The sequence below is a fragment of the Brachyistius frenatus genome, unplaced genomic scaffold (genome assembly GCF_029030835.1).
Source record: "Brachyistius frenatus isolate BFR_SWC_R1_liver_20210118 unplaced genomic scaffold, ASM2903083v1 Contig_225, whole genome shotgun sequence".
Classification (NCBI taxonomy): Eukaryota; Metazoa; Chordata; class Actinopteri; family Embiotocidae; genus Brachyistius; species Brachyistius frenatus.
Genome location: NW_027210824.1, coordinates 283260 through 300000, shown reverse-complemented (window position 1 = coordinate 300000; position 16741 = coordinate 283260). Strand labels below are relative to the sequence as shown.

General features: G+C 39.9%; 1 protein-coding gene across 1 annotated transcript in view; it reads left to right on the top strand.

The window, feature by feature from the left end:
- Nucleotides 1-14296, top strand: part of dock2-like (dedicator of cytokinesis protein 2) — a 96264-nt gene extending 81968 nt beyond the window's left edge. The window contains exons 34-51 of the mRNA XM_069719789.1: nt 1-125; nt 2168-2208; nt 4449-4539; nt 5515-5625; nt 6291-6380; nt 7404-7508; nt 8007-8148; nt 8606-8687; nt 8857-8941; nt 9327-9413; nt 9642-9818; nt 10490-10573; nt 10680-10817; nt 11315-11442; nt 11647-11851; nt 12019-12124; nt 12880-13028; nt 14042-14296. The exon at nt 1-125 is cut by the window's left edge and continues 32 nt beyond it. Coding sequence (XP_069575890.1) covers nt 1-125; nt 2168-2208; nt 4449-4539; nt 5515-5625; nt 6291-6380; nt 7404-7508; nt 8007-8148; nt 8606-8687; nt 8857-8941; nt 9327-9413; nt 9642-9818; nt 10490-10573; nt 10680-10817; nt 11315-11442; nt 11647-11851; nt 12019-12124; nt 12880-13028; nt 14042-14104 — 2009 coding nt within the window. The 3' untranslated portion in view covers nt 14105-14296. The remainder of the gene's footprint in view (nt 126-2167; nt 2209-4448; nt 4540-5514; nt 5626-6290; nt 6381-7403; nt 7509-8006; nt 8149-8605; nt 8688-8856; nt 8942-9326; nt 9414-9641; nt 9819-10489; nt 10574-10679; nt 10818-11314; nt 11443-11646; nt 11852-12018; nt 12125-12879; nt 13029-14041) is intronic.
- Nucleotides 14297-16741: the final 2445 nt, after the last annotated feature.

The following is a 16741-nucleotide window of genomic DNA, read 5'->3' as shown; positions in this document are numbered from 1 at the left end:
TGAGGCCACAGGTGCAGCACTTTGTCTCCTTGGTGAAGGGACTCCTCATTCGTCTCCTTGACTACCGCACCGTGATGAGCGATGACAGTCGCAACAACCGCATGAGCTGCACTGTCAATCTTCTGGTAAGTCCCACCTTCTTTGAAAGCATCAGACAGCTGTCAGAGTTGCCCTTGCCTCGCTTTTGAAAGTCTTGTAGGTGTCATAAGCTTTCTCAGTCACCTCCTATACAGCACATGTAAGGTGTTTAAGTGGGCCTCCAAAAAGAGCTCTAAACAGTGGAAATAAAGGACTAATTTAGAAGTTGTGTCGTACAATTTCACCATGTCTTTCCTCCACATAAATTTCATCATTGTTTGTTTTCTTTATGCTTTACCGATGCTTGCTGAATCTATCAAAATCTCTCATCTTTTGTGAATCTGTATGTGTCATGATTGATTTGCATTTACTGACAATAACCTTGTGATTGTTGGTCTGTGCTTTGTAGCTCAAATATAGAACCCCACAGCAAAGAGTTGCTGATTTCAGACACACACATCAAACCACACACATCAATAAACCCATTATTAATTGAGAGACTAATGTCAGAAGAGACCAGTAAGTAAGTTTGTTTTACACGGATCTCTGTCTGTAATCTCATCTATACCAAAAGAGCCAAACTAATTGAAGAGTTTATTATGAAACTCAAATTTTATGTCTAGTCTCTCGTGCCGAGGTCCCTCTATTCTTTTTCCACACTTAATTTGTGTGCTGATTGATCTGAAGGAAAAGATTCATCATTGTGTCTGGTCTCCGGCTGTTTGCAGAGGGTTGCATCAGCTCTTGTCTGTTCCACATCTTTTCTCTTATATGATCTCCTAATCAGATTCTCCCCCGCAGCATTCTCAGGTTTTAGTAATAGGATCCCATCTACCTACCATGCGGTCGTCTACACAGCAGATTAAATCGCATGATTCCTCCTTCCAACTCTGTCTTTCGTTTCCTTGCATCTTTCAACTTTTAGACATGTCTGAGATGTAAACACTGAGAGGGATCAGTTAACGATAAATGGATGTGTCTGTTTTATAATGTGTTTTTTGTGTGTGTTTTTTTTAACCCCAACGGCTGCTGGCACAAGGCAGAGGTGTTTAGCTTTGTAGTCTGTGGCTGCTGCCCAATAGCTATTCTATTTCATGTGTTTGGCCAGAGCTGAAAAATCCTTTCTGCAGGTAAGCAGGTGCCAGTCCACTCCGCTATCCATGCCCCTCAGGCTAAGTACACTCAGGACTTATACACACACAAACAATCACATTCGTTTTTGTTGTACTTCCTCATCTAAATGCACTTTCAAAGAAACTCAAATGTACTAGTATTCACTGAAACAGATACACCGCGCTGGCTGAAGCGAACTCTGCTAACCTCGATTAAAAGGGTTTACAGTGCAGCTTTATGATTCCACTTTCAGCTGCTCACAAGAGCATGTTAGTATCACAGATATCACTAGTATACAGTTTACCATGTGTACTGTATGTGGAGAATTTTAAACCGTTGCCACTTGGTATGCTTTGGCATTTAAGAAAGCTGCATGGATGGTGTCGGTCTACTGTAGGTTGTGTTGTTCAAAAGATGTGTCGACTGCTGCGAGTAAAAACATCTGGCCTTCTTGATGGGCAGCCCTACAGCAGGAAATTGGCTTACTGAATTTAAATTGCATTAGTGGCATCAATGATGCATCTTACCCTTGCAGAAATAACTAAAGTAGGTATAAATATATGTTCAGTATGCTTTGGTTTCTCAACAACTCTCACTATAATTGAGCCCTTCTTTTCTTTGTATATTTGTGGTTGTGTATACATGTGTATGTGTGTTTGTGTCAATTACTTTTCTGTGTTATTTTGTGGTGGTGATGGGAGGTGGACTAAATATCAATTTGTTCCACTCCTTTGTTCTCTGTAGATGCCATTAAACTTCATTAAACTGGGAGTTTGTGCAGTTCAGATAACAAACGCACATGTCCACACTCCCACACATGTATAAACTGTATAACACACATAAAGGGGGCACACAGCCATTTGGAAGAACACTCGGCAACACCAATACAAAATTACAAATTTACAGTGCTTCAAAATTATTTTAAATATCTCACACACACACCACACTAACTTAATCTCTCATTGTGCTTTTGCAGAACTTTTACAAGGACATCAATCGTGAAGGGATGTATATCAGGTATTTAAATGCTGACTCTGACATGAAATATGTTTAAATGGAGTATGTCTGTGTTGTATGAGCATGTATGCACACGTGTGTGTGTGTGTGTGTGTGTGTGTGTGTGTGTGTGTGTGTGTGTGTGTGTGTGTGTGTGTGTGTGTGTGTGTGTGTGTGTGTGTGTGTGTGTGTGTGTGTGTGTGTGTGTGTGTGGCTTCATAATCTGACAAGGGATTATATGAGTTCCACTGAATTAATGTCACAATCCACTGGATCAGCCCTGGGTCTGACTGGAGGGAGAACAGGGAGACATGATGAGCAGCAGGGAGGGAGAGGCGGAGAGACAGAGAAGAACAGGTTTTTGCAGGAGAAAGAGACAGGAAAAGAGGGAAAGTAGATCCCACGCTGCATTTCTGGTTACGGCTTTTAGACATGTTAATTATCTAAATGTGCAAATATAAAGCTCAAGTCAGTGGTTGATCAGCTGCCTCCATCAGCTTTGTGGAGAATGCAGCAACATTTTACTGTCTAGTTAGTCAGTGTTACCAAAAAATATCCATGATCACATGATCTTATATTGAACAATAATAAATTATGAACCCAAAACTAATTATGTTTTGGCTCATTGTGAATTATGAAACATTACATTTGGAGATGAATTGCTTCATTTTACATTGAACATGACATTTAACTGTTTATGCTTACAAGTTCTGAATATGATCTCGTCTTGATCATTACATGTACCTGTAGAAGCTAAACCAGATGTTGACTGAGAAAATATGATCTTCATTTAGAATTCTCTTTGTGCCGCTGTCCACACCCCAAAACAAGCAATATTATGTGCACATGATGAAACTCTGTTCAGTCGTGTTCAGAGTTGCTCATGCAGAACTCTGTATCATTATCATCACATAATCCAACAACAGTAAAATATGGAACACTCACATCATTGGCAACATTCAGGAATACACAACAAAAAAAACAACACTTTGGCCTAATTCCATAATACAGTGCATATTGTTCTAACTATATGCCATATGTACAATATGGTAATAATCACAGCACAGTGCTTTTTCCAATTGCTTTGTCAGATTTTAATTAAACTTTAGGACACTGTTGCCAAATCAACTTTTAATGTTACTTTTTGTATTGTAAAATCCTTACCAGAAAATGATTTTACTTAACTTCAACAGCTCTTAGCACCAACTCTGTTATCTTTGTTATAGGATTATCGTGTCTATCAACAGTACATTAAAATGCATTAAATCTGTTTAATTTGGATAATTTTGGCAATCTTTCAGTGTGAACATGCAACACGCTCAAAACCCTCCCGGAGTTTGTCGGAAGAATTGAATGCTGGCCTTGTTTGTGTCATGCCCACTCAAAGTGAAGACTAGTTTTCAACAGCTATGGACCACACATGAAACTAGACTGATTTAAAAAAAAAAAAAAAAAAAAAAGAATTCCGCAAATGTACTGTACAATAAGTTTCTGACAATCGTAGATATAGAAGAAAGAACAGCTGCAGCTTCCTAAATTCGGCTCATGAAAACCATGTCAGTTGTGAAAAGACTGGTCCAGGCAGAAAGAATGAGGACAGATGGGTGAAGAGGGAGAAGGTGATGAAGAACAGGAGGTCACAGAAGGATGGAGAGAAAATGAGACAAATGAACAGGCAGCAACAAGACCATCATAACCAACAGAACAGGCCAACAAATCTTCAACAATGAAATTATTACAGCTGAACGTGAGAGGAAAGAGTTGGGAGGAGATGAGACGTTACAAAAAAACGCTGTCGACATTTAGGCAGACAGTATGAGCAGTTTGCCATTTGGCAAAATGTTTTCTTCAGGCAGAAGGAGACAGATAGAAAAAAAACAACTAAAAGCAGTAGTAGTAAAAGAGTAAAGTGTTCCACAAGGAGCCCAGTGTTCCCATTTTTCTCTTTGTCATGCTCATAAAACATGATGGCGCTACAAACATCTGTTAGACATATGTTAAATTTAGTTGTGTGTGTGTGTGTGTGTGTGTGTGTGTGTGTGTGTGTGTGTGTGTGTGTGTGTGTGTGTGTGTGTGTGTGTGTGTGTGTGTGTGTGTGTGTGTGTGTGTGTGTGTGTGTGTGCGTTAGAGAGAAAGACGGTGCCAAATTTGGGATTAAGGCGTCAGGCTGCCCAACAGTGGCATCTAGTGGAGTGATGTTTAATTTGGCTATTGGATTAATTTCCTTGTTTGTGACTTTGCGTGTGTTTGCGTGCGTTCAGGTACCTCTACAAACTGAGGGACCTTCACCTGGAGGGTGAAAACTACACAGAGGCCGCGTACACGCTGCTGCTCCACTCTCGTCTGCTCAAGGTAAAGCAAACACACACACACACACACACATGCACGGACACACAAACATAAATACATATTTTGTCAGTTTAATGCTGCAGCCAGTGTCTTGCTCTGCCTAATTACTTGTCTGCTGCGACAAATAAGACACTTTTTTTATTAGCTGATAAATGGTTGCTACGTCGCTGGCCTCCAAATGATGACGCTCCGAGGTTAGTTTATGGCATGGTGTCGGCCACTGCAGCTAGATCACTATGGTGATTGATGCAGCACACTTGCACCGTGTGTGTGTGTGTGTGTGTGTGTGTGTGTGTGTGTGTGTGTGTGTGTGTGTGTGTGTGTGTGTGTGTGTGTGTGTGTGTGTAGGCTTGTGTGTGAGAGGATGTGCGTTCATATGACTGAGAGTGTTTGACCTCTTTTGTCTCTTCATCTCTTTTATGGGACACTTAAAGGCTCACGTAGAGGGACAGAGGAATAAGGGCATTTTTCAGTCTTTATCTCCTCCTCTCTGTGTCTGCTATCATTACATCAAAGTAGTTGAACTCTATAGAGTTTTTTTATAATCTCCATTCATCTGGAGTGTCACTTCTGTCTTCCCTGTTTCCCATTTTGGGAAAGAGGAGGCTGTAACACACAGCATTTCATAATCTTCTTCCTCACTGTCCTAAGCAGATTAGATGGTTTTAGAAATCGTAATGTACTTTTTTGTTATGTTTCTAAATTAATTTCAGTTTAATTTATGTAATAGAAGATAAGCTATTGCTTCATTTATATAGTGAATGGGCATTGTGTTGCTGTTTTTGGGCACATTTTGCATTTGACAAATATTGATTTATTGCAACAAAGAAACTCTGAGCTTCAAGTTCTTCTTTTTTTCATTACTGTAATAGGTGAAATGGCAAAAATTTGAGTTGTCCCGACGACAAAGTTGTAATTTTTGTTTAAAGTTTTGTCTTTTATTCCATATCACTGTCTTCCTTTGTGTCTCTGCCCCAGTGGTCAGATGAGATGTGTAGCCCGCAGTTTGAGGTCTTCGGCTCTCAAACCCAGCGGCAGCTCAAAGAAACACTCTACGACACCATCATTGACTACTTTGACAAGGGCAAGGTCAGTATTGTTGAAGACTGTCGCGCTTCTCTTCAATTATTAATGCTGTTACTCGCGTCTATGCCTTCATGGAATGATGTTTAATCCAAAAAATGTTGAATGTTCCTAAGTAAATTGAAGATTTTTCACAATGGAGAAACAATCGTCTCTAGAGGTTTCTAACAGGATAGTTAAGCTTTGCTGTTGCTAAAGAACATCACTGTTTCCTTTCACAACTCGTATAGAGATCTCTATACTTATATTTTGGAAAATGCTGCTTTTCTGTATCATACCTTCAGTATCCTTTCAGGATGAGACACTATTGCAATCACACCGCCATCGTCTCGGTGCAGTACGATGGTGACACATTCATTTTGTATTCTCCATGAGTGCTTCATGTTCTCTGAAGCAGAGATAAAGACTTCTCTCCACTGTACAGAGAGCAGAGAACTTTCATGAGATGAATTCCCATCACAACAGCTGCCAATGATTTATTAGCAGATGGTGTAATGAAGGACACTGTTTCTTTCCTTGGTGTGTGTGTGTGTGTGTGTGTGTGTGTGTGTGTGTGTGTGTGTGTGTGTGTGTGTGTGTGTGTGTGTGTGTGTGTGTGTGTGTGTGTGTGTGTGTGTGCGTGCGTGCGTGCGTGCGTGCGTGTGTGTGTGTGTGTGTGTGTGTGTGTTTAGATGTGGGAAGAAGCCATTACTCTGTGTAAGGAACTCGCAGAACAGTACGAAAACGAGATCTTCGACTACGAGTTACTCAGCAAGAGACTGGTAATACATCACTATCGCATGCCTTTATATGTTCTGTGTAACAATCATGACCACAGAATTTTGCTGATTTTTCTTTCCTCTGTCTCCTCTCCTGAATTCCCTTTCTAAAAGTTTCAGAGGGTCTCGGTTTTAAGGGGGGTGTTTGAAGGAAAGGAAGAGAAAGGAAACATAGCTCACTTCCAGTGCAGCTGTTGCTTCCTTTGTTAAATTAAATACTCAATATAAATAGAATATTCTGAAGTTGGTTTTGTCTGTGGCATAAATTAATAAAATAAAATGAAATGAAACGTAATCTCCGCAAACTGTCCAGCATTCTGTGTTCCAGTTCTAAATTGCATTGAGTCATATGTTATTTTATTTAGGATACATTCTTCCTGATAAGTTCGTCATCTACTCTCTCAAACATTACCAATGATTCAGCACACCCATTCTTCCACATTTAATTCTTACTTGACACTTCAAATCCCTCTTTCAAACCAACATCTTACTGAAGAACTCTGGTTTGAGCTTCTATTGTTACCATATGACCCCAAAAGTGTAATTCCTCAATGTCAATCTTCAGCTACAATAAACCTCCCTCCAACTCTTCTCACTGTCCTCCCAATCACTCTTCTGCTTCTTTCATCTTCTGCTTTGACAACTGACCCCCCTCCCCCATTTCTAACTTGAGGTTGAGCACCACCTTCTCCTCTGTCTCCCCTTCACTCAGCTCATCACTTCCGCTCCCAAGTGAGAATTACACTTTTTACAACAATGGACAAAATCTCTCTTTAAATGACTGCCGCATTGGCTCTCTCAGCTAATGCTGAATTTATGTGGTTATATAAATGACAGGCGTTGCCCTTGGATGGCATGCACTTTTTTTTTTTTTTAAACATCTATCACCCTGTCAGGCCCAGCATTCTGCTGAGGGTAGCTTTGTCATTGGCATGAGCTGATTAAACTGCCCCAGCTGCACACAGTGCACATTCAAAACTCTCCACTGAGCACACTGTCTGTTTCCCTCCTTGTCTCTCAATGCAGGAGAAACAAGCGAGGTTCTATGAGAATATTATGAAGATCTTGAGGCCGAAGCCAGACTACTTTGCAGTGGGCTTCTATGGACAAGGCTACCCTCCATTTCTCAGGGTTTGTATTTATGTCACTGCTTAGTTAGAATACAAATGAAGAGTATATATAAGCACTTCTTGTGTTATAGAAATAAAGTTTATTGTAATTATCATCGGTTTCATAGAGTACACATAGATTCACATTGTTCACAAAAGTAACACTGATTCTTTCATGTGCAAAAGGGTCAAAACAACTTTTTCCCCGATTATCAGCCATGAAGCTTAGCTGTTTGAAATTGCAGCAATGGACAGGTTTTTGGAATACACCAGCGTGATAGCTAACAGAATGGGACACGATGTACCTGCTGGGAACTTTGTAGATCTGTGGATTTCAGCAAACTGCAGAAACAAAATATTGCAATGTTTATTACCCCTGTATTCGTTACATGTGTTAATCTGCTGTGGTAAGGAATATGTCAAAGTCACTGACTCTTTGTTTGCCAGTTCTAGGTGGACTTTACAGCTTAATTTTTTTTCATTATCATTATCAACATCAATTCATTTCCTCTGGCTGCAGAACAAGGTGTTTATCCACCGTGGTAAGGAGTATGAGCGCAGAGAGGACTTCCAGAACCATCTGATGAGCCAGTTCCCCAGCTCTGTGCGCCTCAACACCACCACCATGCCAGGAGATGAAATCAGGAACTCTCCACTTCAGTGTATCCTTCAGGCAACATTACACACACAAAAACACATTAATATTTCATCATGTGGAGACATATATACAGCAGAAAGCAGAAAATGTGAATGCTACAAATGGTCTTCAGTCTTCACAGGTACACCAGTATAGAAAATGAGTACACAATTATTAACATGATAAGATCAACGAAGAATCAATATTCTTTAATAAAACATATCAGTGGCGTTTTTTACCCAAACACAATAAAACCAGACATCAGATTTATTTCTATTAGATTTTTTTCATCCAGTTAGTTTTAATTCTAAGTTTAATTTTTGTCAACTTTTGCATTGCCTTTTGGTTGCAGCCCTGCATATTAATCCCCAGCGCTAGAGGTCAGACACACCACTCACCTATCAGTTTGTACACTCACACAGGGAGAGTGAGATCCTGTCCATCATGTAGAGACACATTTGTTCCTGAGCGATGTAAACCAGACATCCAGTGTTTCACAGTTCAGCCCGTCCTCGAGATCCCTCCTCGCTTGAAGAACAAACCTGTTCCTGACCAGATCATCAAGTTAGTGCTGTTTTTCTAAAGTAAAATGTCTGTGAAATGAGAAGCGAACACTGAAAATGAATTGTCAGCTCTGACTACATTTTCCTCCTTTGTAAATGATTTCTTTTAGTTTCTTTATTTGACTTATGTCTCTTCTTCTCCTCTATGTCCTTCTTCTTACACAATGTAGCTTCTACAAGTCCAACTATGTGCAGCGATTCCACTATTCCAGACCTGTGAGGAAAGGACCTGTGGACCCAAACAATGAGTTTGTTGTGAGTTACAGTTAATGAAATGAAAATATTTGTGACCACAGGGACCATGGAGGCGTTTCAGAGGCTATCGTATACTTGTATTGTTACAGCCTGAAAAGATGAGTTCCTGTTCTATAAAGTAATAGGATTTTATTCAACATCAGGCTTTAGCACAATTATACAAGCACTTGAGTTTTCAGATGAGCTCTTGAGATGCAGCATCAGATTCAGGTATTACTTTGGTGTACGATTAGATTAGATTAAATCAGATTGTTCAGCAAGTGTCTGGTAAGAGTTCAGACTTTAATATAAGATATAATATCAGGTTATGAGGATTCGCAAGAGGCAGAGATTCATCTAACAGCTTTATTATTTTTTTTCTCCTTTCCATCCCTTTTTGTTTCAGTCTATGTGGATTGAGCGCACAACCTTCACCACTGTGTATAAACTGCCCGGGATTCTGCGCTGGTTTGAGGCCACTGACACGAAAAATGTACGTCTGTGGAGGCGTGTTTTCACTCCATGTTTGACTTGTATGTTTCCTGTGGGATACTGTCTCTCGTGTAACGTGTTCCCCATCTCACCATGACTGAATAAATTCCTTTTCTTTCTTGTTTTTGATGAATATTTCATCGCACCCAACTGTGAAAAACGAATCTTGCCTCCTCCCTCATTTTCTTTTCCTCCTCCTTTCCCCTCCTCTTCCTCCCTTCCTCCACAGACTACCTTGTCTCCATTGGAGAATGCCATTGAGACCATGGATACCACTAATGACAAGATTCTGACCATGATTAACCAATACCAGGGTGACTGGAGCCTTCCCATCAACCCCCTCTCCATGCTGCTGAATGGCATCGTGGACCCAGCTGTCATGGGTGGCTTTGCAAAGTATGAAAAGGTAAATTGTTAAACTGTCGGCCCGCCCTAATTTGTAGCCCCATACAAATAGTATTGTCAATTAATGACCATTATACTACTGAATACAGCTCCATCTGACTTTAACGATGAGAGATTAAACAGGTGATAATCAATCTTTATTGCTATCTGTTGTAAAATATGTATTATGACCAACTGGAGCTTACTGTCACAAAATTTTAAACCATTTATTCGCTTCTATTCTCATTAAACACAGACAGATACTCTTTCACTGTGTGTGTAGATTTAACAAAAGACTAAGACTCACCATCTCAGAGCTAGTCCTCATAAAGTTATCTGAACTTAATAGACTGCTTCAGTGCAAGACTCGTGTTTCATGATGAATCGACTTAAATACTTTTAGTATCAATAGTCAGTATCACCTCACAAGACTCTGAATATTATCAAAGTCAAATTCTGCAGCCAAAATGACGTTAAGTGAATTGTGATTACGTTGTGTTAGAATTTGATTTAACCGTAACTTGAAATATTATTTTGTTCAGTATTAATATCACATATGTGAAGGGTATCAATATGTTTACAAAGTACGCAAGCGGGTGGAAAAGTCAATTATTATTTTACAAACTGCCTGAGCAGGTGAACCATATACAGAAGCTGTCATTCTGTAGATATTGAACCTTTCATTTGTGTCAGGCGTTCTTCATTGAGGAATACAATCAGCAGCACCCAGAGGACAAAGACAAACTGCTGCGGCTCAAAGACCTCATCGCATGGCAGGTGCTGAACATGTTCACACACATTCTGAAATACATGTACACACCACATATAGTTGAGTTATTTTCAAGTGGTTGTTCTGCTGACACCATGACGTTTGTTTTTACAGATTCCATTACTAGGTGCAGGAATCTCCCTCCACGGGAAGAGAGTGACAGATGACCTGCGTCCTTTCCACGAGCGCATGGAGGAGTGTTTCAAACAGCTGAAGAAGAAAGTGGAGAAGGAGTACGGAGCCAGAGAGCTGGTGAGAACTGTAAAAGGAGATAAGAGCGGGAGAAGAGTGAAAAAGCGTGAAAATTAGAGCCTTTTTACTGAAACATGGTGCATCTGTAATCCAAAACATCTTCTTTTCTGCAAGGCTGGACACAGAGTTACTGCGGTAGAGCTGCGCTAATTAAGCTGCAAATTAACTGACTCAGGCGAATTTACAGATCAAAGTACTCACAAAACCCTCTGAGTGAAGTGTTGATATGGGATTTCAACCTTTAAATCTCTACAACCAGAACACTGTTTGAATGGTTGGAATGGAGGCAAATACGGTTATTAACTTCTAAATGGTCTCTGCCCTTTAGGAGAAATTAAGCTAATGATGAGTGGAGTGATGATATTCTATCATATTCCAAGAGTGACTTCACTTTCTTTTGCTTTTCTTTTCTCTTTAAAGATGTACCTCTGCTTTGCTTTGATGCCACTTTGTCTTTTTAATCGACATAATGTTCAGATTTCTCTTTCTCTCTCCAGCCGGACATAGATGAGAGAAAGTCAACCCGTCCTCGTTCCATGCTGCGCTCCATTCGTCAGTCCATCATCTCGATTTCCTCACTGCAGGGATCTGAATGTGGGACTCCAATTAAGACCCATGCAGACAGGTAGCATACATGTTTGTGACCTCATCTTGTGACCTTAGGGTATCAAGAGAACCCCAAAATCCCTTGCAAGAATGAATCTGCATCTCATCTATAGGTGTATCCTTCATCACGTATTATGACCAACTGGGGCTTACTGTCACAAAATTTAAATTCAGTGTTTAACCTCTTTAACTTCCAACTCACGCTCGTTCTGCCTCCTCGTAGGGACTTCCCTCCTGATTCACCAAACTCCTGGACCGCCACCCTGCAGCGCTCCAGTGGCAGCGTAAGTGCAACGGTGGAGGAGGGAGTGGTGACCGTGGGCGATGCAGAGGTCAAACTGAGGAAGAGTAAGAAGAAGAAGAAAAGGAGCAGCATGATCTTCATCAGCGAGGAAAGAGAAAGGACGAATACACTGGACAGCAAACGGGTGAGAATTATCAATAGTGGAATCAAAAAAAAAAAGAGAAAATCTGAGGAATGAAATGAGGGGACGAACCGGTAAGTTACCATGTGAAGGGATGTTTGGGTCATGAAATGACGAGTGTCTGCTGAAGTGCTGTTGCTGAGTTTTGTGTGATCTCTGTCTCCCTCTAGCTGTCCAAGAAACAGGAGTTTCGCAGTGACACCAACTTGTCTGAGCCAAATGAGGGAAACGTCTTTTTGACCAATGCCAACTCCAGATCACTACCAGCCATCACAGGTGGTAAACACAAATCCTCCTGGTGCTGCACAGCGCACAGTAACTGTAAAACATGTTTGGTTTGTAAATCATGACCTGAGAGGAAGGCCTGTGTTTTCTTTTCCTGTTCTGGAAAGCTGACTGTAAGAAAACCACAAGCAAGGTCACGACAGGAATGCCTTTACAGCCATGCGAGTGTGTTAGAAACTAATTGGCAACCTGGGGAATGTTGCAGTAACAACCTGACCTAACACACACTCCGATGTAAGGCAGCAAATTAATGAATCAGCCATTTTTCAGAACTTGACAGCAGTTTCATCCACTTTACATTTGTTTGTTTTTGTTACATAACCCTGCTCTTTAAAACAGTGCATCAAATCACAATTCAATGATACTACACTGGCATCCTGCAATGATCGGACCAGCTGAGCCAGCAATGACTGTAATGTTAATGCACTACTTCTGATTAGCACCGCTGACTTCAAGCAGCACTGTCTCATTGATCACACACACACACACACACACACACACACACACACACACACACACACACACACACACACACACACACACACACACACACACACACACACACACACACACACACACACAGCGCCACTAGTGTTGTCAGAGCACACAGTTCATCAGCAGAACAGCTGAAAGAGCGCAATTAGTCACAAAAAAGGTGTCTGGCTGCAGGGAGAGTCAGAGGTTTTGTTGTAAACTGGTAATCAGTGAGACACAAGCACTAAATCCTCAGTTGTTCCTGTCTGTAGGTCTGTCCTTGGCAGTGGTTGGTGGAGCAGAGGAGGTGGACCCCTCCAGAGGCAAGAGGGACAGTAAGAGCATGTCTGTCTGCATGACCTCTGATCGAACCGCAGACAGACGCTCAAAGGGAGTCATGAACCTTCTCTTCAAGTCTAAGGTAGATGAAAAGACCAACATGGTGAATGCTTTTTGATAGACAGATATTTAGTTGACATTCAGGAGTAAGAACTAGAGTTAAAAGACTACTTATTGACTTTCTTATAAAGCTACAGCCAACTTATCACCACTTAATTCTGTATATATTTATACTGTACCCTTTTACCAGTCTTTATGCCAAGCTAAGTTCCTGGACTGCTGGCTCTTTTCATATTTCTTTTACATACTTGAGTGCTAGCAGCCATTTCATTTATCTCTTATTAAGCATATAAATAAGGTATTTCTGAGAGTGTCAAACTTTTTTTAACGTGGTACTACTGCAATTTTATCATCAGCCTTCATGTCTGAAAGGCACAAATGATTCTCATGGCTAAATGTGGAGACTAAATCAAATTCCTGTCTTTTGTGATTCAGGCAAAAAACTATTTGGAGTGATTTTTGTTATGGGTTTAATACATGTCAAGTGAGCATTGGTCATTTGATTCACAAACAATTTGTATGATGAGAAGTGCTCTTTATAAAGCTTTTAATGCTTGGAATTTTCTCTTTATCATCATCAGAAAGATCAAAAATAGATTTTCTTTTAAAAAAAAAGTCACTAAAACTAAATCTGATGAATCTCATATTACTGTAGTTATTGCTGTCTTTGAACTTTTAATTGTTGCTGTGTAAATGTGAGTTATCTTTGTTTGTAGTGAAGGTTACTATTTTTTATTTTATGCAGGGTGATTGTTACCCTGGTTGGTTGGTTTTTATCCTTTCTGTTTTACTGATTTAGTGGTGATTTTTGTTAGTTTATTATTTTTGTGTGGATCCTAGGAAGACTAGCAAACACTTTGTGGAAGCGAGTGGAGGTCCAAATAAAGAATGAAAAATTAGTCTTTTGATAATTCCATGAAATATTATAACGTGAAAGATTTGAATTTACTGACATTTTTTATTTGAACATATTTCAAGTAGTTTTTACCATTCATCCTTGTATTCACATTATGCATATTTGTTTGTTTCAAACAGAGCTCCAGATCAGATGATGTGAAGCCCGGTGATCCAGCCAAAGACACCAACAGTCACTTCTGAAAACCATCATTCTGAGTTCTTATTTCCTTCTAATTTCTAATTTCTATGCGTATGTTTTTCAGAAGGAACTAAACCTGCAGCCAAAACCAAAATTTTGCTCTCACTCACTCAGCCCGCCTGTCAGTCTCTGTATTGCTGTTGCCTTGATATAATTGATTTTACCTATCAATAAAAGCTATTTTTGTTGACTGACCTTTTTTCCTGTTAATTTAAATGATTCCCAGTGAAGCTAAATAGCATCTTACAGCTTTTCAATCAATTCTGCTTCTACAAGAATGAGCAAACACAAACCATCCCGCTGACGTGCTGGATTAAAAAGCTTCTTCTTATACGGTTTTCAGCACTGTCGGGACTGAAGTTAATGGGAAAATAATAATTTGCTAAAGCACAAAGGTTACCCTGCCCTCCTGAAAGATTTCAAACAGGAAGCCATTGCCAAAAAGCTTTGGCACTCATACAACAAACAAGAAAGTCTAATGAATTCAAAATTAAGTCAACAAAACTGTGGAGCTGATTGTACAAATGTGACATCAGAGTTGTTTGTACACAGGATTTATAACAAATTATTTAGAATACTTTTCCATCTAAATTATATTGTATATTGTACAGGATTTGAGATTTGATCGTTATTGGTTTACTTTCTTTAGAATTGAAAGAAAAACAATATAATGCTTGAATTATTAAGTTTGGAAATGCTTTTTTGGTCAGTATTAGATGACGAAATTGATATCACTCTTATGTCTGTGTGATAGACAGGAAGCTACAGCCAGGATCCATAAGCAACATGTTGCTTAGTGTTTGTTTTATGTATAAACGCGTTTTGTCTCTTCAGTGAAATATATGCAGGATGTGTTGCCTGGCAACCAGTGCAGTGATTTCCACAGTGTGCAGCAAGTCATTACTCGGTCTTAAATTCTTTCGGATACCAAAGTAAACCCGTCTTGTGTACAGATTAAACAAGGTGTTTAAAGTGTTAGACAGAACCACACTGGTTGGCTTTCCCTGTGCTTCCTGACTTTATGCTAAGCTAAGCCAATCGCCTCCTGGCTTTAGCTTCATGTGTTACATGAATGTATACATGAAAAGATGGATACCTGTCTCTCTTGGCCAAATTTAAAGCCATCAAAAAGGTATCCATCTTTTCAGGTAACTCTTTGACAGAGGTCGGTAGAAACCTGTCTGATTCCATACTGTAGATGCTGGTTTGTCTTTTTTGGAGTCACTAAAAAGTTGTTAGTAGTGAATAGGACAGTTACAGCCTGTGCTCGAAGGTAGTTTTCAAAGTTATAGACTGCTGTGTAATCTGTATTCTGTGTTGATGTGACGAGATATCAGTCCACTTGTTCCCTGAAGAATTTTTTTCTGAGAGGCAGTGTGAAAATGAAAGAACAATTTAGGATAGACCAGTCAGCGAGGATGCTGTCTCTACAGAATCCCCGGTCTGAAGAACTGTACCGTAACATAAATTCCTCCGGTGCTGAGCAGATTTCCCCTTTTCTCTTGGAGCAGAAGACAAAAAAAAAAAAAAACCAGGAAGAGAAACATTGCAGCCTTCAGGCCTGTTGTGCAGCTTTAGTTTGTGATTTCTGTCACCTGTAGGTCTGAATCCGAACAACTAAACACCCGCAAAACCCTTGCAGACAGTGAGTAACTGTGGTCAGCAGGAATATTCGCACAAGTCTTACTTTCGTCATTGACTTTACTGACATTGTAACAAAGACAGTGAGAAAACTGTCAAAAGAACAGGCTGATGTATTTTATGAATATAAATTAAAAGCTTGGTATAGTGAAATTGGGAGTTAATGCCTCACCTACACTGGCAAAAGGTCATTATGTTAAAAATAGGATTTGAAATTAGGCTGTTTTAATGATTTGTAGATGTGGATGAATATCTCACATTTGGCCATCGTGGAGGTTTTATTTCCTCCTGTGAGCTCTGTACTGCGGGAGTACAGACAGTCAGAGGGTGATTAAGAACAATGGAGACATTTCTCCTCTCCCTTATTAATTCTGCCATTATCTGGTGCCACACTGACCACCAGGTTACTCCACAGCCTATTTAAAGTTGCAGACTTGCCTTTTAAAAGTCCTGTACTGCAAAACTTCGGTCTGGCGCGAGTTTTTTTTTTATTAAACCATATGCTGCGTGACCACCGAGTGATTTCAGCCCACAGACATCTATCTCACTTCTGCAAAAAAAGGATAGATTGGGTTGGTGGCAAAGTTAAATGATAAGCTGTATATTCTCAGAGGAAATGAGAGGTGCAGCATTGCTTGGCTGATCAACAGATTGATTTCCGTCGAAAAAATTGAGGCTGCCCCCAAAAGTGTGTAAATTTCACAAAATACTGGGTAATAAAATCACTGGTGTGCAAACAGAGAAGTGCAGAAAAGGTTCACATTTTAAAATATAGAAACATGAAGAGCATGCTCAACAAGCTATCGATGATTTATTTGAAAACAAATTCAAAACTACGACTCGTTATTCATGGGTCTTGGTGGGACTCTTTATATTCATATCAAAGTTAATGATCCTGCTCTGCGGTTACTTTGGTTTCTCCTGATAGAAAACCCTTCAAAAACTCAACGCAAGTCCTGCAGGTATAATAAGTGTTGGCTGTGAAGACACACCAAACT